The 21,059-nt window shown below is 42.2% G+C and overlaps 1 protein-coding gene across 2 annotated transcripts; it reads left to right on the top strand.

Annotated features, from left to right (window-relative positions):
• The first annotated feature begins 431 nt into the window (after positions 1 to 431).
• Positions 432 to 17,664, top strand: LOC133165086 (phosphatidylinositol 4-phosphate 5-kinase type-1 gamma-like). Of its 2 annotated transcripts, none has more exons than XM_061294513.1 (17): positions 432 to 663; positions 9,774 to 9,799; positions 9,869 to 9,958; positions 10,035 to 10,165; positions 10,240 to 10,357; positions 10,951 to 11,103; positions 11,394 to 11,693; positions 11,767 to 11,975; positions 12,056 to 12,139; positions 12,804 to 12,852; positions 12,998 to 13,082; positions 13,158 to 13,310; positions 14,037 to 14,196; positions 14,286 to 14,354; positions 14,433 to 14,877; positions 16,087 to 16,159; positions 16,286 to 17,664. In XM_061294513.1, exons 1-16 carry the CDS (start codon positions 576 to 578, stop codon positions 16,144 to 16,146), a joined length of 2,220 nt encoding a protein of 739 aa, XP_061150497.1. In that variant the 5' UTR covers positions 432 to 575; the 3' UTR covers positions 16,147 to 16,159; positions 16,286 to 17,664. The 2 variants fall into 2 exon arrangements, with proteins under 2 accessions (XP_061150497.1, XP_061150498.1); XM_061294514.1 differs by lacking the exon at positions 432 to 663 and adding an exon at positions 7,189 to 9,077.
• Positions 17,665 to 21,059: the final 3,395 nt, after the last annotated feature.

Raw genomic sequence — 21,059 nt, 5'->3', positions numbered from 1 at the left:
TTACTCTGCACGCGTCCAATGTTTTCGGACACTTATTTTGCGCTTCGATTTGGCATAATCTAATATATTTAATATTTTTGTGTAATAACACAAACTTAATCTCATCGGACATGATAGATCTCAAACGGTGGGCAACGATTGCAAAACTAACATAAACGGAGATTTTACATTAAAGTAACAAAGATGGCACTGGGAGCAACAAAAGTTGACTAAAAAATGACATATCTGAAAATATATTTAAACTTTCTTCCAACAATGACGAGAAATCACTAATGATACAGTTGGATTTTTTTATTTTAACTCTGCTTTTATTTATATGCGGCGGTTCTCGTGTTAGTATGAAATGGTGACGTCAAGATTTGACTGAAGCTGGATTTGTAACGTTACTGTGCGTGGACGAGCATCCGTCGCGAATCAAGTGACGCGTGGCGAGGTGGCTGCACAATAATGTCACTTTTCTTACTGGCTACCATTTCCGTTTTATTTAACCACCATTGTGAAAGTTATGTGGGCTGCGGTGCCGTGGTGGTAATGTGACGCTTTCTCCGACCGCCGCATCCGGCTCGGTTGCCGTCATGGAGCTGGACCAAGTGACTGCGGAAACTAGCCGGGGAAATGAGGAGGAAGCTGCGCTCAGTCTGCATCTGGACCTCGCAGACACAGGTGGGAATTTATGCATTTCGCGTGTTTGCAAAGATTTCCCATCCATCATATTGCCCCGTATGCGGTCGTCAATTCGCCATTTTGAAGTGCTGTAATATTTAATGAGGAAAGGTCTATTCCATTTTTGACATTGAGTGGCTAGAATGCGAAGGGTTATCAATATTTGTGAAATAAATTTGCTGAGATTTCATGTGGTTATATTATTATTATTATTATCATTATCATTATCATTATCATTATCATTATCATTATCATTATCATTATCATTATCATTATCATTATTATCATTATTATCATGTGAAGACACTGATCATGTTAATGATTTCCGAATCAATATCACCCTAACCTTTTAGATGTCCCCATAATGCACCCCTTCAAATGTTTTGCATTAAACATCATATTCATATTAAGAAGCTCAGTAGTACTACCTGAAGAAAATGATTTCCAAGTGGCTCACATTGATGCTATGACTAATTTATAAACCACTGTAACATTATGTACAGGCTGACAAATAATATATAATGACTATAAAAAATAAAACTGCACACATCTGGGAAAAAATGTATTGCACTTAGGTTAAATAAAGAAATATTATTCTTAGTTGTACTAGGTTCATCTTGTTTTTTCTTTTTCAATTACTTCTCTGGTTCTTCTATATCAAACAAATTTGTTTTAGGTTCATTTACCTGACATGTTTCGGCGGAATCTTCCGCCTTCATCAGAGTGTCACTGATGTGTTTGTGACGCGTCTTTATCAGCTGATGGATGAAGGCGTGGCTCACCTGTCAGATTTGACAGGTGAGTCACGCCCTCTGCTGTCAGTTCACCTCTCCAAAACACTGTTCCAGGTTGTAGAGAGCATGTATGCTCCCTCGTCCCTGTTGATGGTCCTCGGGCCCCGCTTGCGGATCTCAATGGCCTCCCTGATCCAACGCTGATGTTTGTTTTCTTCAGTGCGGATGACTCTGGCCTTCTCCCAGTCCATGATGTGGTTTTCCCTTTTACAGTGGTCGGTGATGGCTGACTTGTAGTGTTCCTGTTCTGCTTGTAGTTTTATTGCTCTTGTTTGTCTTGTTGCTGTCTCCTTCTCACATTCCTTCTTGTGTTCCATTTTTCTTGTGATGAAGTTCCTCCCTGTCTCCCCGATGTATGATTTATTACATGATTTGCATGGAATCTCGTATATGGAATTGCATTTATTTTCCGGATTTACTCTGTCCTTTGGGTGGACCAGTATCTGACGGAGTGTTATATGTGGTTTGATAGGTGTGCTTATGTTGTATTTTTTCATGGTTCTTTTGATGCGTTCCGTAATTCCTCTCACATACGGCAACGTCACCATTCCGCTGGGTTCCTGTTTCCTTGTTTGTTTCTTTCTTTGCTCCTGTGTTTTGTATTTTTTGTTTTTTACCTGTTCTGCACCTTTGGTTATTGCCCATTGTGGATACTGACATTTTTTGAGTGCGTGTTGTATGTATTTTTCTTCCTGTGTTATGTCGTCCGGATCTGTGATTGTTGTTGTACGTTCGTATAGTGTTCTGACTACTGACAGTTTGTGTATAGTGGGATGTTCTGATGTCCAGAGGAGGTATTGGTCGGTGTGTGTGGGTTTTCTGTGTACTTTTGTTCTTATGTCACCATTGTCTGTGTGGTGTATGTTAATGTCTAAAAAGGCTATGGATCGAGCTGTTTCCTCTTCATGGGTGAATTTGATGTTACCCGTGGTGTCTATGGTGTTGAGATGGTCTGTGAGGTGTTGTGTATGTCCTGTTTTTACTTTTTCCAGAATGTCGTCGACGTAACGTTTCCATAGAGTGGGTTTGTATGTGTCCGGGGCTGTTAAGAGTGCCTTCTGTTCTAAATCTTCCATAAAAAAATTGCACATGATGGCAGAAAGTGGGTCTCCCATGGGGAATCCCTCTTTTTGCCTGTATATTGTGTTTCTGTATTGAAAGTATGTGGAGGTAGCGATGAAATGAAGTAGTTGGGTGATGTCTTGTGCTGTTAGATTTGTCCGTTTCTTGAGTGTCTTGTCTGTTGATAGTCTGTCATGTACTATGCGTATGGTAGGTTGTGTGGGCGTTTTTGTGAAGAGTGAAATGACGTCGTGTGATATGAGCATTTCATCTTTCTGTACTTTTATGTGTGTGAGTTCCGTGGCAAGCTGTCTTGAGTTTTTGCAGTGTTGATCCGTGTGTCCTAATAGTGGTTTTATTATTTCTATGAGTGCTTTTGAAAGGTTGTATGTGACTGACCCTATGCTGTCTACAATGGGGCGGAGAGGTGTACCTGGTTTATGGATTTTTGGTGTGCCATAGATTCTGGGGATGATGTTTGCTGTGGGTATTAGGTGATTGTATGCCTGTTTGTCTATTTTATTTTCCATGAGTAGTGGTTTGAGTAATGCTTTGAGTTTATTTTTCTTGTCTTCTGTTGGGTCTTTTTTTATTACTTCATAGGTATCGTCCTGTAGTAACTGTTGCATTGATTCTTCGTAAGTGTCCGTGTCCATAATCACTGTTGTTCTGCCTTTGTCCGCCGGGAGGATTGTAATGTCTTTATTTTTCGCTAGTGTGATCATTGCGTTTGCTTCCTGTTTTGTAATATTACTGGGTGGTGATTTAGCCGTTTTTAATATCCCTGCAACTTCATTGCGTAGTGCTGCTTTTTGACCTGGGTTATGTATTTTTTCGCATGCTAACTCCGTGGCTAAAATGAAATCATCGTGGGGTATGTTTTTGGGTGTGATTGCGTAGTTGAGTCCTTTTGCTAATATGCTGCGTTCTGCCTGGGTGAGTTTATGGCGTGACATGTTGTGAATCCATTTTTCGTTGATGTGTGTGTGATCCGGTTGTGGTAGATTGGAATCGAGCACTCGGTGCTTGACTGTGTGGTCTGTCTGTATAGAGAGTCGGGGAGATGTTGACTGAGCGGGCAGTAAAAGATCGACTTATACTGCATCCTTGCCTCCGTGTATTATTGGTGAAACAACCAGTAAGCAACCCACGGTTAGTGACAACACTACAACAGTGTATCAGAGCATAAAGCCACAACATGGTGTCAGAAGACGGAGTTACGGAGTAAGTCAAGGACAGTATTCAACACGTGTTGACCGAAGATAAGCGGCAAGCTAACGGGAGCTAACACAGCCGACATGGAGCAGTTCAGGCCACCGTCTCCGCTGATAATCACGGGGAACCTCGCTGAAAACTGGCGCAGGTGGGAGCAGCGTTTCCAGCTCTATATGGTTGCTTCTGGCGCGGTGGATAAAAATGAGGGGGTTAAAATTGCCATCCTGCTCCACACTGTCGGCGAAGAGGCGCTGGAAGTGTATAATACACTTGCCATTACCCCAGAAGGGGAGGAAGCAACGATGGAGGAAGTTTTGGAAGCATTCAGAGGCTACTGCAGTCCACAAAAGAACGTTGTTTTTGAACGCCATCAGTTTTGGTCACACACAATGTCATCAGGAATATCGGTGGACAGATTCATCACAGAACTACGTCAGAAGAGCAAGAACTGTGAGTTTGGAAGACATGAAGATGACATGATAAGGGATAAATTGGTGTTCAGCATTAGTGATACCCATCTGAAAGAGAGACTGTTACGTGATAATGCACTTACTTTACGCAGAGCAATGGAAACATGTAGATCAGCAGAACTCGCCAAGTCACAAATACAAGCGATGCAAGCGTCACCTGTTGTCCATGATGCCTCAGTGGATGCGTTAAATAGAGCAAGAGTGCAAACACGCAGCTGGGACAAGAACAAACCAAGCTACAAGAAGCAGGTAATGACTGTGTGCCGTAAATGCGGAAACAAGCACGAGCCTCGTCAATGCCCAGCTTACGGCGCTGTGTGTCATAAATGTGGAAAAAATAACCACTTTTCAAAGGTGTGTAGGGGTGGCTATGAGAAAAATAGCCATTGTAAGACAAAGACTGTAAACAATTTAGAAAAAGAAATGGACTGTTTATACATAGGCATGATTGGAAATGGAACCAAGAAAACAGCACACCAAACAAAGGACACTGTATGGCGCGAAACAGCCACGATCAGAGGTGTTGCAATTGACTTCAAGCTGGACACTGGTGCTGACGCTAATGTGCTGCCCAGGCAGCTATACCAGCAGCTACCAGGTCCCGTTCAGCTGCGTCCAACAAAGACTATGTTGATAGCTTTTGGAGGGGCACGCCTGACAGCAGATGGTGTTGCATCTTTAGAATGCAGAACGTCTAAACGCAAGGCTGTGCTGGACTTCCACGTGAGTAGCCAAGCAGACAAGCCAATTCTAGGAGGGGAGGCTTGTGAAGAGCTGCAACTGGTGAAGAGGATGGGGTCGCTCGCGGCAAAGGCTCCACAACAACAACAACCGCCAGCCACCAAAGAGGAGCTACTACTAAGATATGCTGATGTATTCACAGGATTGGGGGAATTTCCTGGAGTTCATCACATACACGTCGACCCCAGCGTCACTCCTGTGATTCACGCATGCAGGAATGTACCCCTCTCCATCATGGATGCGCTGAAAGTGACAATCAAAGACTTACAAAACAGAAAAGTGATAACACCGGTGAATGAACCAACAGAATGGGTGAACAGTCTTGTTGCCACTAAGAAAAAGAACGGGTCGCTGAGGGTGTGTTTGGATCCTTGCAACCTGAATGAGGCAGTCAAGCGCCAGCATTACTCCATTCCTACTCCTGAAGATGTGCGCAGCAGACTGGCTGGAAAATCCATCTTCTCCATCTTGGATGAGAAGGATGGGTACTGGCAGATCAAGCTAGATGAGCCATCATCTAAGCTCTGCACCTTCAACACGCCGTGGGGACGCTTTCGCTTCCTCAGGCTACCATTTGGGATTAAGTCGGCCAGTGAAGTCTTTCAACAAAAGAATTGTGAGACCTTCGGCGACATTCCAGGTGTGTACGTCATAGCAGACGACATGATTATAGCAGCATCGTCAGAGCAAGAACATGATGAAATCCTGCAGAAAGTAATGGAGAGAGCAAAGTCTGCCAATGTGAAATTTAACAAAGACAAAATCCAGTTCAAAGTGAACACAGTAAAATATATGGGACACATCATCACGGCAGCAGGACAGAGGGCTGATGACGCCAAGATCAAAGCGATTGTCGACATGCCGACCCCGGACGACAAACAAAGTCTCCAACGCCTGCTGGGAATGACAAAATTCCTGGCGCAGTACATACCAAATGAAGCCTCACTCACGGCACCCCTCAGACAGCTGCTAAAGAAGGACGTAGCATGGCAGTGGTGCCCACACCACAGCGCAGCACTACAGACGCTGAAGTCTACCCTCACACAGGCGCCCTGCCAGGTACACTGAGTGACAAAGTGATGTTGTTACTCAATGTTAAGAAAGAAAGTGATGGAGAAATTAAAGTGTGGATGTTTTGTGTTTATCGTGAAGTGTTATAAAATGTTATAGGTTCGGAAAGAAAAAAAAAAAAAAGATTGTTGAAAGCCATTTGGGTTGTTGAAACATGATTTGTTTGTAATTGATATATGCATGTCGAAATTGTGATCAATGTTGATACCAAAGAGTTAAGGTAACCGATACTAGATAAGCTACTTCTCAGTTGGAAAAGAGGGATGTGGTAGATTGGAATCGAGCACTCGGTGCTTGACTGTGTGGTCTGTCTGTATAGAGAGTCGGGGAGATGTTGACTGAGCGGGCAGTAAAAGATCGACTTATACTGCATCCTTGCCTCCGTGTATTATTGGTGAAACAACCAGTAAGCAACCCACGGTTAGTGACAACACTACAACAGTGTATCAGAGCATAAAGCCACAACACCGGTTGTGTCTTCTTTTGTGCAATGAGTCTGTCCAATTTCCCGATGTGTCGGTTTTTTGTGGCGACAAATTCCTGTTCGTGTATATTATCGAAATGTTCGTGTAGTGTTGTTTCCGTGTCATTGTCCAGGACATACCGGTGTTTGAATTGTTCCGTCCGTCGCTGTAGTTCATCGTTGATATTGTTGAGTTTGTTGTTTGTGCAGCGTATCCTTTCTTTGGCCAGAGCCATCCGCACTCTCCTTACAATCCTTTCCGCATTCCTGGTCGGAATTGGGTTCTTGATTGTCAGGCTGGCCGGCGTTACTTCTTCATCTCGGCAGCGTAGATTGAACCTCAGGTGGTTCCTATAGCGAGCTCGTTTTTTCGTCAGTTTTTCAAGGAGGCGAAACTCTTTGACGCAGTTCTCTCCATAACTTCTTCGTAATAGTTGTACTAGGTTCATCTTGTTTTTTCTTTTTCAATTACTTCTCTGGTTCTTCTATATCAAACAAATTTGTTTTAGGTTCATTTACCTGACATGTTTCGGCGGAATCTTCCGCCTTCATCAGAGTGTCACTGATGTGTTTGTGACGCGTCTTTATCAGCTGATGGATGAAGGCGTGGCTCACCTGTCAGATTTGACAGGTGAGTCACGCCCTCTGCTGTCAGTTCACCTCTCCAAAACACTGTTCCAGGTTGTAGAGAGCATGTAGAGGTGAGAGGTGAACTGACAGCAGAGGGCGTGACTCACCTGTCAAATCTGACAGGTGAGCCACGCCTTCATCCATCAGCTGATAAAGACGCGTCACAAACACATCAGTGACACTCTGATGAAGGCGGAAGATTCCGCCGAAACATGTCAGGTAAATGAACCTAAAACAAATTTGTTTGATATAGAAGAACCAGAGAAGTAAATATTATTCTTATAAACAAGCAGTTTTTCAAGATAAAATACATCTATACTATCTATCTCCAAAGTTAAACACAACTAAATGGCACTGAAGAAGCTGTTGAAATGAATAACACATTAGATTGTTAGATAAAGGCGTATCATAAGTTCACGCACAGCTGGTGTTCTGTCACAAAATGGCCCAATAGGCTTGTTTAGGATGCTTCCATCCAACACTTGAAAGCGTGGAATAGAACTGCTGGAGGGTAAAAAAAAAAGTCGACGGAATGGGTATGTACTGGAATTTTTTTATGTGAATACATGCACATGAAACCGATTCTCGACACCGATCCCTAGTGGATTTAATTCCTCAGCCTCTCCTCATCTTTGCATATCTTTTTTTCCCCTCCTCCCTGTCAGATCTTACATAATGCGACATGGAATTATTAGAACATAAACCACACACACACTAATCCCTCGTTGCTATCGCTTCAAAGAACCGCTGCAGATATTCAAGCAAAAAAAAAAAAAAAATAATCAGAGTATGCGTGGCAGGTTTATGATGTTTAGTTACATCAGAGTATATTGAATGTGGAGTGTTAATGTGTGAACCTGCATAAAATTAGCATCAATTTACCGGATTATTCTTCTTGTGCATGATGCCAAAATGGATTTAAAAACTACAGCAACAGGATGTACAATATTCCCTCCATTGATCCAGAAGACTCCTATAGTAAGAACATTTAGTATAACACTCAAGTCCCTAATATTTGATTTTACACTGTTCAGTTTTCAAACGAGCCAATAGGAAATGGCTTGAAACTTGTGTTTTGCTTACGCCTCATGACATAAAATTCTTTCTTAACCCCAATCCCCCGTATGGATGTGTGTGTCTACCAAATCTTAATCCTCATTGTTATGCTTGACAGGCTTTGTCTCGGGATTAAGACGCAGGTTTGGACATCTAGGCGCATTGCTTTACATAGACTTGTACCTTCCCATACTTCAATTGGCTCACAAAATACATGTTGAGAAATTGCAAATAAAAGATTTATGTGCTTATTTTATTTTACACTTGATGGGTAGATGGATAGCTAGCGAGCTAAATAGCTAATAGTTAGATACTTTATTGATCCCGGGGGGAAATTCAGTTTTCCAGCAAGACAAACTGATGATACAAGTGCAAACGTAATATTGTTTGTATTTACATATCCACGAGAGAGAAGTTGATGTTTTTTGTGCTATCAAGCCTCAGAGATGAAGTGACATCTGCTACAAATGCTTTGCGTGCCTTAAAAGTTCATTATCCCTACTTTGTACTTAATCTTCGCCCTGGCATGGCCTGATAGAAATTACATGACCATGCAAGCCAAGCAGTTTGTTAAACTTCGACGTAGATAGTCATTTCGTTTCCCTTTGACTTCCTCCACTGCTGCTTTATCTTGCCATGCAAGCCAAGTAAGCAACGAGTCATCTTATTAGCTGAACAAACGTCTCGGAATCCTCGTGTCTGGTTGGTTAGCAATGTGATCTTCAGACGTCAGCCAATGGTGACACTAAGATTAAGGAGGAAGTCAATCCAATAGAGTGTTTTCCTTCTCAGGACCAACGTGGTTCTTGTAAGAATAGAAATCCTATAGAGTGTCAACTGCTCTGGTCTGGTCTGATTCCTTTTTCATTGCTTTTCTGTTTTGGCGAACATCAAACCTAAACTCGTTTGCTGGTGAGTTGAGTCATAATTTGCTATGAATTAGGTTGCTAAAGTTTTATTTCTGTATACTCGGGCGGAAACAATTCATCGAGTAATTCAAATAATTCGATTAGAAAAAAGGATAGATTATTTTTTCCTCTGGCTCGATGATTTGTTGTGGAGGAAAGAATACATAGTGTATTTTCCAAAGAAAACAGCAAAAGCATGTTTTATCCGATTACTCAATTAATCGATGTAAAAAAATAAAAAAACTCGCTAATTACTCGAATACAAGAATTATCGATAGCTGCACCCGTATTGTATACATACCAATATTTGTAACAATGATTTTGACTCTAGGAAATTAATTAGTACAGACAGGTGGATTCGAAAATCTGGAAAATCTCTTAATTCTGTAAAGGCATTTCGGACAATCAATGTTCAGCACCATTGACCTCACAAAAATTCCTACGACAGATCAAACTTGTTTTTATTCCTGTTGTCCATTTTGGCAGCCAAATCCATTTGTCCCTTTGTGTACTTTTATTGGCGGGCCAGTAGTAGTGTGATGATGATATTTGTCATGTACAAACCGAGGTGGGAAGCAGGTGAATAAATATTGAACTCGACTATGTTACCAGTTACATCTGGACAAATAGATGCCGCCTGATTCTACAAACAATTATCACATTAACATTTGCCCTTGTATTTTCCCTTCTGTCCGTGTAGATCCAGCCAAAAAGTGTCAAGCAGAGGTGAGTGTTCCACCTCCTGTCCGTGTAGGCTAAAGTCTGAAATGACTAGACGTCTATGTTTTGATACAGATGCCGTCCCCATTTGGAGCAGGCCAAGCTCACGAGAAGAAAATCGGCCACAGGAGAGTCGATGCCTCAGGAGAGACAACGTACAAGAAGGTTGCCATTTTTATCCTTCTCTTTGCATTTCGTTCCGTGGAACTATTCAACTTTTTTTTTTTCATGCTGCCCCCAGACCTCCTCCTCCGCCTTAAAAGGAGCCATCCAACTGGGTATTGGCTATACGGTTGGCAATCTCAGCTCCAAGCCCGAGAGAGACGTGCTCATGCAAGACTTCTATGTGGTGGAAAGTATCTTCTTCCCCAGGTGGCTTTTGTACGAATGGCACAGGAAGCATTTTAGCGAGCGGAGTAGCTAATCCACTTTTGTTTTCGTCGCAGCGAGGGCAGCAACCTTACACCGGCCCACCACTTTCTAGACTTCAGGTTTAAAACCTACGCCCCCGTGGCTTTCCGCTACTTCAGGGAACTGTTTGGAATCCGGCCAGATGACTACCTGGTAATGTTTTTTTTGGGTGAAGTAGAAAAAGGAATGAATTTCTACTATTTTAAGAAGTAAAAGAATCGATTTGAAAAATTGAAAATCGAGGTGTTCCAAAACTTTTGAGCAGGCGTTTTAATTTGTTGCACGGCAAAGCATCAAAACAGCATTTTTAATCATCACCGCTTCAAGCACCAATTAACAAGGCTTGAACTCATCATTTAATCCACTTCACAGATCTGCACAATTTTCTTTCACGTGCTTGATAAACTTCAAGATAGCAATGTAATCGCTCTCACTCGATCATGAGCTAAATAGAATTTAGATTTGTGGGAACTTATCAAATAAAACACCCATGCACATTTGCATCCATGTGCAGACACACGCTGCACGAGTCTTTAAGCTCATGCGGTCTCGTTGTGCCAGAGGAAGATTAGCAGACTAATGCTCCCTTTTTTTAAACTCAACCAGGAGCAATACACTTTCTGTCCTTTGCATTTGCTCGCTCAGTTTTAATAAAGCTGCCAAAATGTTAAATCCTGCTTAAAAAATAAAATAAATCAAGGTGTGTCCTTGCTTCAGTTTTACATTACATTTCTGCTTCTTTCCAGTATTCCCTTTGTAATGAGCCACTGATTGAGTTGACCAATCCAGGGGCGAGCGGCTCCATTTTCTACGTAACACGCGATGATGAGTTCATTATCAAAACTGTCCAACACAAGGAGGCAGAGTTTCTACAAAAACTGCTTCCTGGCTACTACATGGTAAGTCGCACGTCAACACACTCAGTTGCCATTGGTTACCAAATGTAGCCATTCCTAAGTGAGCTGCATCAAGTTGTGTGTTGGAGAGGTTGGACCTAGCTAAGTACTCCTTAACAGACTTAGCAGAACCGCAGCAAGAGCTAAGACCTCGTGAATGTGTCACGCTGTCCGGCAGGTGCAAGGATACAAATGTTACCTTAAAGCCCAATAATACTTTTTGTGATTAGTGTATGTCATGTACACAAATAGATTTCTTTGTTTAATTTCTACATTTTTACTGCCCTCCCTAGAACTTGAACCAGAACCCTCGGACATTGCTGCCAAAGTTCTTTGGCCTCTATTGTGTCCAGTGCGGGGGTAAAAACATCCGACTTGTTGTGATGAACAATATTCTACCGCGCTCTGTACGCATGCACCTTAAATTCGACTTGAAGGGCTCCACTTATAAGAGGAGAGCGTCGAAAAAAGAGCGGGAGAAAACCAAACCCACTTTTAAAGATCTGGACTTCCTGAGTGACGTTCCCGAGGGTCTCAGTCTGGACCAGGACACGTACAATGCTTTGGTCAAAACCCTGCAAAGAGACTGTCTGGTAAGACTTTTTACGTCCTTCTCAGGAAATAAAGAAACATCCAAACTTCTTCAACTTATTCTTTTCATATCAGGTGCTGGAGAGTTTCAAGATAATGGACTACAGTTTGCTCCTCGGAGTCCATAACAAGACACAAGCACAGAGAGAACGTCAGTCCCAAGGTTCGCCAGCAGGTGGCGTGGATGAAATGCGGCCTGCTGCTCAGAGAGCTCTGTACTCCACTGCAATTGAGTCCATACAGGGAGGGTCCACATGCAGGGAAACTCTCGATCATGATGACACGTAGGTCTCACAAAAAGCTTATCTACACACACACATGCACACACACACACACTGAATGATAACTTCCCCCTCTGTTGCAGAATGGGTGGAATTCCAGCCATGGGAGTCAAAGGAGAGAACCTCCTCCTGTTCGTCGGCATCATCGACATTCTGCAGTCCTATCGGTATAAGTCGCGCATTTTAATGATTCATTTACTATTGATGCCGAAAGACAGTCACTTTGAGACATTGTGTGAATTTCAATAACGTTATAGGACATTGTGGTTTCGATGTCAGTCATTTTGGAAAGCCCTTGACTCTTTCTAATCAACTAAATCACATTTTAGTAGCTTTTTTTATTGCCAAGTTTGGTGAACAGTTACCCCCTACCTATTGACTGATTTTTATTTTTTTTCTGAGACCCATCTTCAAATTTTTGCTGGGGGGGGTTTCCGCTCATTCTGTAATGCCCTAAGATGCCACAAGATGGTGCCAAAGTATAGGTCAAAAAGGCAAGCAGTAAATGCTGTCAAAAAATAAAACAAATTTTGTGTTTCTTGAAATGCCTTAAGTTGTCACAAGATGGCGCCAAAACACTGTTTAAATATGAAAGTAGTGCGTACTGTAATAAGACTTCGGCTGCCATTAAAATTACACGTCAGGAATTTCAATCAATCATCTCTACATTGCACATTACAAATAGATGAGAGCTAACGGAATCAACCCAGCCCTGTACGACCTGTAATAAAATCTAAAGTGTGACTTTTAGCACTTTGCTTCACATAAGTTAGCAATTAATGCTTTGGATAAATCGAGAGAGTTGACCTAAATTATTCGATTATCTTCCAGCTTGATTAAGAAATTGGAGCACTCCTGGAAGTCTCTCATCCACGATGGGGTGAGTAGATTTTCGTCTCACGTAGCACTCAAACAAATCAAGCTAATAAAACTGCAACCGCCTCATTTCTTTTAGTATGTCTTTTATGCAGCACACATAAAATACCGCTCTGATATCAGTCGTTTGTTTCCCTAACGATCCTCAGGACACAGTATCCGTTCACAGGCCGGGTTTCTACGCCGAGCGCTTCTACAAATTCTGTAGCGCAGTTGTCTTCAGGAAGAGCTGCTGTGAGTTTGGAAAAAAAATAAAAATAAAAAATAGCTGCATTGAGCTTTAATAACTAAGATGATTTCTTTTCGCAGCATTAAGACCATCTCCTTCAAAGAGAGGTCGAGGAACTCTCGCCATGTTAAAATCCGGGTCGGCCGGCCAGCGTCCGTCGCAAAACGACGAGGTGCAGGAAAACCTGGAGAGCCTGCGAGGACCTCACAGCTTCCTCATGCTGGAGGACAGTGGTAGGACTTGTTCAACATATGTTTTCGGTGCAGTCTCATATAAATCCCAAAATAATCTCTGAGCAACTTGACAGCCATCACGAGTCGTAAAACTAAAAAGATTAAGCGCTCTTTTTTTTTTATTCCTTTGTATTTGCATTGTTTCATTCTGAACTTTGGCACGCCAACTTTAAATCCTCCCCACTTGAGTGTTCCATTTTCTGTTTAAATGGGATAAAGTCAACCTTTATTGATCTTCTGGAGAAAGAACAGCTCAGCAGCGGCAAGCAGCAGTGCCAACAAAATAAAGTACAAGCAAAACTTTCCCAAACTAAAAGTGCACTCTTAGGATGCTTATGCCTCAGCCATTTTAATCACCTGTTTATTTTTTTTCCCTGAATATTTATTTGGTTTTTGGTAGGTGTTCTTCATGTAGTTTTTATCCCAAAACGTTCCCAGCTCAATGCTCATAAATTCCACCTTGTCAGTTGTGTAACCAGACAGACTACATGCTTGCTGGTCACACTGGAACATTGCAAGCTTTCCAAATTTTACCCCGTCTGTATAAATTCCAGAGCTGCCGTTCTGCAATCGCTCTTAAGAATCTAAGCCGGAGAAATAAAAAAAAAAAAAACTGCCCTGTGCTTGTGTCGCTCTGCTAAGCTGGGTCAAAATCACATCAGTGCTTCTCAAAAAAAGCTTTTAGGTTCCTCATCATAATCATATTCTCTTCTGTTTGCCAATTAGGGAGAGAGCCGCCTTGCACGCCTCCCTCTTTTGAAGACGCCACCACGGCATCAATCGCCACCACGCTCTCCTCGAACAACTCCTTACCCACCACCACCCCCTTCGATACACCCGAGCACCCGCGCTGCAGGAAACAAATGCTCTCGCCCAATATGGCCAAGTGAGGAAAAAAAAAAAAAACAATTAAAAAAAAAAACAATTAAAAAAAAAAAATTAGCAATCATTAATATTCTTGTTGTATAATTTTAGGCTCCACAAAGAGATTGTTGACGTCCATGAGAAGAGACAGGACACCATAACGGTAGAGGTTGAGCTCAGGTACACACTGGTTTTATATGTGATAACATCAAGAGGTGTCGAGTGATGAAAAATTATATCAATTTTTTTTGTGTACAGTAAAATTCCATCCAGCACTGAGCTGACACAGAAGACCGAAGCGAGCTCGCCAGCTGACAATCAGCCCAGCTTCATTCCTCCTCCTTCCACTGCGCATTACTCGTCTACGCTTCCTCCCACCTTCCTGTCCTCCTCCGCCACTGCTCAATCAGCTTGCCAATCCTCCTCCACACTTTCCTCTTCCATCCGCCCCTCCACCGAAGCACTCATCTCCCCCCTCACACGCGCGGCGACCCCTCGCACGCAAGCTACACGTTCCGCTTCGGCGAACCCTCCGGCCCCAACCGCACTGCAGCCGTCCTCGGCGTTTACCCCCATCCGTCCCGCGTCCCCTCACGCCTCCACGCAAAGTTCGTCTGCGGGCAAACCAATGAGCAATCAGCTGTCCGTCTCCAGCAGCCACAACTCACTGGATGGGGAGGTGCAGGTTTCTGATATCTACTTTGTAAGTCCTTTTGTACTTCTGTCATTTTGTTCGGCTTGACGACAAAATCCCACTTCAAAAAAAGTTGAGAAATAGAAGCAGTGATTTTTGGCACTCTAGATCAGAAGTCACTAAAATAGTCTGGCATCAACCAAACCGCTTCTAAAAATTACACGGAAGGGCAATATTGTGTTTGGAGACTGCTGGTCTAGTTGCTAGATTTTTTCTTCCTTTTGTTCATTGTTATTGTCTCGCCGCTGAAATGAAGTGAAAATCCATCTTTGCTTCTTTTGCTCTGCTGGGTCTCCTTGCAGTGGCTCAGTCAGGACAGCGTGATAGAGTTATGATGGTGAGAAGGAAGGAGAGCTTGCGTTACGGTGTGCACGCACCTAAGGGGGGTTTCTCAAGCATGAGGCTGCCTCTGCTGCCAGCGCTTGTCGTTTTGAACGTGTCAGCAAAAAAAAAAGGGGGAAAAAAGGCTCCTTCACTTGCATGATGTATGTCAACCTGCATTCCTGCACCTGAGCAACCATACCATCATTCGTACAGATTTGATCCATTTCATTTTTTTTTTTCTTTTATAATTCTACATCAACTTTTCTGTGTATGTGTGAATCCATTCATCTATTTGTCCATCAGTATGCAGATGGAAGATATTGGGTGTACTCTCCCGTTCTTGGCCGTCGTAATCTAAACTCTAGCTCGAGTTACACCGTAAGTCACCAGCATGATAGTTTGAGTTCTGGACTGATCGTGCGTAGCTGCACACGACTGTAGGAGAGAAGCTCGCAGATTTATTTGTGGCTCTTCAGAAGTTGTCAAATGTTCTGAATGAATTGTAAATTCTCTCTTCTGAAGGGCCGCGATCTTGCAACATGTTTGTATGAGCTTCTTTAGAGATGTAGTGGCTTTTAAGCACGTCTGAGCGGACCGAGCTTATCGGCAGCAACTGAATCTTCTGCCCCTAAGTGAACAAGTCACATCATAATTAAAGCTGCACATGAGAAGTTGGCTTCACACACATCTGTAATAATTCATAAATCTATTACTACTGAAGAAAAATAAAAAGTGTGAGGTGATCATTCAAAAAATTATTTGCAGCTTTAAATGAAACTGTGACAAGGAATAGCTTTGCTTTTGAAGGCTTTTTGTCATCTCTCATTTCCTGCATGACTGTCCTCCTCCTTTCTCTTATTGCTGCCCTCTGCTGGTCAAATATGGTAACGTCAGACTCAGGACGACCAGAGCTGTGTGCATTCTCCTCATTCCAGCTCTGAGGATGACTCATGAGGAACGTCAGACAGTAAGTACATCATCCATCCATCCAGATTTCCATCCAAAACCCATACAACCACCCACCCACCCATCCATCGACTACGCTTCTCAAGATTACCTGATTATTGCCTCCTTTACTCCATTTTTCCTTCAGTCGCTCAGAGAGGAGCAGCGAGAAGCAAGAAGAGTGTGAAAGAGCTCGCAAGTTGTCGATCGAACTGATACAGTACTCCTCTGCATTGATGCTGAGAACATAGGTTGCATGTGGAATTTTGTAACTGTGATTCAGATCGACCTTAAAAGCATTTAGTCTAAATGATCCTCATACTGTACATAAAGGCAAATACATACTCAGCCATTCATAGAAATACATATATAAAAACAAAATACAAATGTAAGAAGAGAAAATTCCCAGAGATGAAATTCCAGACAATTTAGAGTGGTGCAATAAATTATATTGATCAATATGCTGGCTATGCAATATGGACTATTAATTTTTTTAGCAACATAAACATATTGCACTTTATTATTGTACTTTTAAAAAAAGATATTGTTTTTCAATCAACACCTATTGTATTTTTATTTTATTTTGTCATAACCGTTGCAGACAGATATTGTCGCAATGTCTACTGGTCCAATGTCAAACATGCCTTATTGACTGTCACATTTCGATCTGCAATATTATGTGAAAAATATTTTTCTAGTTTTCAATGAAAGCATGATAAAGATGGCGAACATCTTTTGACAAAATGTTAAGTCAAACACTTTTGTGAATGTGTGCACACCAATAAAAAATGGGCAATTAAAAAAAAAAAAAAAAAAACATACCTGCATGGAGCATTGGCCAGCATTGAAGAGTCCTTCCGATGAGATGACGCTGATATTCGGCTTGCCTCTGTGGCTGATGTCGCTCCAGTCTTCACCAACCCCAAACATTTGTTCTTCTCACATCTGGAATTTCCAAACGATCCCAGAGAACAACAATCCAGAAATAATCCAATCCTGGGGCTAATAAACAGTGTTAACTAGTATGCACTTGCATTTGAAAGTAAGGACAGTTCTGATGGTGGTGAAGGTATATATATAAAAAAAACAAAAGACCTGCAGGTTTATTTTCCCAAACGATAATTGTTGGCTACCTGTCAAGCCCTGCCATGTTCAAGACAACCTCGGGTTTTATTATAGGCTTCCCAGGACAATGCATGACAATGCATGAGAGTCTCTCTTGTGGCATGGAGGTAAATTACATCAACCCAAAACTAATGCAAAAGGACAAAAAAAAGGCTCATCCTGGTTTTCAGATGTCATGGGAAAAAAAATGTTAACAAATGTTTGTTAACTGTACATTTATATAAGTCTATATATGCTTCCACATGTATAAATGATATCTTGACAGAAATTGTAACTGTGCAATTCTCTATTGATGTTATGTTATTTTTTTATTATCTATCATCATTTACTTTTGTTCCTTTCCTGCACACATACTGAATATATAGAGAATGTAGTGAATAAAGAGCATGTAAATATACTTAAAATAATAAGAGCAAGCTAATGTCTATTCGAATTTTTTTCATTGCCTCACCCAATGAAAATCTATGAGAATCGATAACAAAATCAAGCAATAAATATTGATAATGGGATTCTTTTCAAATCCCATAACAATCCACAGAGGGTATGTTTGTGTGTGGATGTTTGAGAGTGTGTGAGGAGACAAAAGTCGAGAGCGAGCAAGCAAGCTCAGATCAAGGGTACCTTTCTAAATGTCTTTGAGTGAAGGACCAAGGCTCACCTACGCAGAATGCCTTCCCTCACCTCTCCTTGCTTCCTCTTAAATCATCTCCAGCTATTCTCAGAGAGTGTGAAGCTAACTTGGCATAAAAACCTGCAGTCGGATGTGATCTTCTACTTCTGTTCGTTCGTATTTTGCTTGGCAAAGTGGGCAAGATGTGTGTGTGTCGACGCTCTCTCTCGCACACATAGTCCTCAAAACTCTTGTCAGTGTCTTACGGCACTGTTTATCTCTGTCAGGATGAAGAAAACAGCACCATTGATTTCTAATCCTAATCCCCCTCTACCAGCCTGCTGCTATTGATCATCTATCCATCCATTAATGAAATAGGAGTGAAGGGCCGATGAAGGACAAACCCAACATGTCGGTGCGTGTCTTTTGTCTGCAGCCAAGCGTCCCCTGTCACTTCCGCATTTGGCGCCGAGAAGAATACATGCAAGCGTTCACTTTGGATGAGGATTACCATCTGAGCCGCTTTGCCTAAATCTTGAACGGCCATGATATGGATGAATGCGCTAAACATACAGAAGTGCACTCATGTAAATCCACAGGATTCAATTTCACTTCCAAAACAACGTGACGGTATGTTGCGTGATAATAAGTGATTTCCTCCTCGATGGTGATTGCATAGCATTTCAGGATCATTTTCTCAACAACCCGATCCTAAAACAACACCAGTGAAGCTGTGCAGATAGAAGGTAATTGTGTCTAATAATGTGTGCTCGCTCTCAGTGGTCTGTGTCTTGCTGTGATTGGTTTAAATTCCCTTTGAGAGCTTCAGGCACACATTTAAGGATTCAGCATGGTCAGCATCAAGATGAGGTAAAGGATCTGCATGCTATCTGCATTGAGGGTGGGGACACAGTAATAATTGATTGGGTAGGAAAAGCCTTACTGTAGTTAGCCTTTAAAAAAAAAAAAAAAACATTCTAAACATGATCATTTTTATATATATATATATATATTATTTTTTTTCTAAAAGCCTTACATTCTTTTTTTACTATTACATTCTTTCGTCTCAAAGAATCATTATAAAGGACATAATGCTATTTAAAATGCAATTTTAGTTTAGTTCCCAATTAACTTTACCCACCGTTGGCCACTAGCCATGGGGAGAGACACCAAAAATGAGATCATTGATTTTCTCCATGGGGGTTTCTGATCCGTCATGCTGCTAAGCTTTGGAACACTGCAGGGCATCGTGCATCATCTCGTTTTTCAGAGCCATCACCTCCCCCCCTGAAAACTTCCACGCTTCCTTGACCTGTCACCTCATGAGACACAAAGCATTATTTGGATAGCAGACAATGGGCTGACAAACTTGTCCAACTTCAACCAAACATTTTTTACTCTCAAAACCTCTGTCGCTGAAGTTGGCATTTATGCAGGTAGTTGGTGGAGGTCAAAACAGAGGTGGAACCAGAGTAAATATTGGAATTGCGTGGCCGGGAGCATGACTCCCAATTAATGCTAATGTTGCTACTCTCCTACAAATGTGTAAACAGGCCAGATGCTTTGCTCACAACTGCCAAGCACATGAGGTGATAATGTGTCAATGTTATGTTTGCACATTTTTCCGCAGCAAGCTGGTTGACTTACAACAGTGTTAAAAAAAAGCCACACCTAACAAAACTAACCACTATCAGTTTATTTTACGACTACTTTTCCTTTCCAAGATGAAAAAAATTAAAATCCATGTAGAATATGTCAGATTGAAGACCAGCATGGTGTCAAACTGTTTTAAAACCATTAGTCTGTGTGAGTACGAAAAAGAGCTTGGGAGGAAACACCTGCTGTTGATGTTGGAGATCCCAAGCTGCCGTCTGCACTGTTTGCCCAACGACTTGTAGGATTAATGTTAATCGCTGCGCTATTCCTTTCGGGATCCGTGAGCAAACAATCATGGAGGCCCACTTTTCACAAGCTTCATTGTTTCACCGGTGACATCTTCAAATCACATGCACGTTGTAAATTTAATTTTAATCTGTCATGTGAGGCTGAAAATAATCAAACTAGACAAGTCCACCTTTTGATATGATGTCATCAGTTTCAACATCCATCCATCCATCCATCCATCCATCCATCCATCCATCCATCCATCCATCCATCCATCCATCCATCCATCCATCCATCCATCCATCCATCCATCCATCCATCCATTTTTATGCTTCCCTGGCAAAAATGATAACTTCAACAACAAGAACTTAAAAATGCACACCACTGCAAAAAACAGAAAAGACAAAAGAGAAAAACACCCCGCCGGGGTTGTTTTTCTCCAAGTGGGTAATAATGACTGCAGCAGAAGAAGTCATTATGAGCAGGCTAATGCGTGTCAGATGCTACCTGTCCAAAACGGCAGCAGCAGGGGAGAGCGAGAAAAGACTTGTGTGCCCGGCCAGCATAATGAGAGAGACACATTGCCTGCCGTGCCGGACAGCTGCGTGCTAACGTGCATCCTCAGCCTCACTCCTTGCCCGCTGTAGTGTTTCTTGGCGGTAGTTTTCGAGAAATACACACACAGCTTTGTCAGGGTTGCCGTGGGAATGCCTGCGGCATTGTGTCCGTCTTTGAGGGTGCTGCCTTTAATCCTGAAACAAATCTCGACTTTGTGTTGTGTGTCTGCGGCCGTGTGCTAGCGAGCGTGCCCGTGTACAAAACTCAATCTCACAGCCATTAAGTTACGGCTGGCTGTGCAGCAAAGACGCCCCGCTGCCACTCCCACATGGAAGAGCAGGCAGGATTAGCCGGATCCATACGAGCCCTAATCTGGGGACAAAAACCCCACAATGGCCTCCCACTGAGACATGGAGACAGAAAGATTCAATTTGATCTGCCCTCCTCAATACATCAAGAGTGTCTTTTGGGGTTAACATTACTACTGCTCACTCGACCATCGGTCAACGTGGATTCTGTTATCCATTTGATCGATTCCTTTTAGCACCATTTGGGACACATGCTGGCCTGATTTGTCACAGTCATTGCAAATTAAAATAATCTAACTTCAGATTAAGTGGGGAGAAAAAAGAGAAAATAGAAGCGCGCCATTGATGTGCTTCAGGTGGTGCTTCTGTTTGGGTTGGCAACAGTGAGCCACTTTGTCGTTACGGCTTCCCTCAGAGGGTCGTTATGACAGTGATAC

Source organism: Syngnathus typhle, linkage group LG13 (assembly GCF_033458585.1).
Source record: "Syngnathus typhle isolate RoL2023-S1 ecotype Sweden linkage group LG13, RoL_Styp_1.0, whole genome shotgun sequence".
Taxonomy (NCBI): Eukaryota; Metazoa; Chordata; class Actinopteri; order Syngnathiformes; family Syngnathidae; genus Syngnathus; species Syngnathus typhle.
This window is presented reverse-complemented; position numbering and strand designations above follow the sequence as displayed.

Bases quoted from the DNA above. Each gene is read 5' to 3' on its own strand.
- LOC133165086 (XM_061294513.1), top strand. From the start codon at position 576: ATGGAGCTGGACCAAGTGACTGCGGAAACTAGCCGGGGAAATGAGGAG. The intron at 664-9,773 runs GTGGGAATTTAT...CTGTCCGTGTAG, and splicing joins TCTGGACCTCGCAGACACAG to ATCCAGCCAAAAAGTGTCAA. The intron at 14,355-14,432 runs GTACACACTGGT...TTTTGTGTACAG, and splicing joins ACGGTAGAGGTTGAGCTCAG to TAAAATTCCATCCAGCACTG.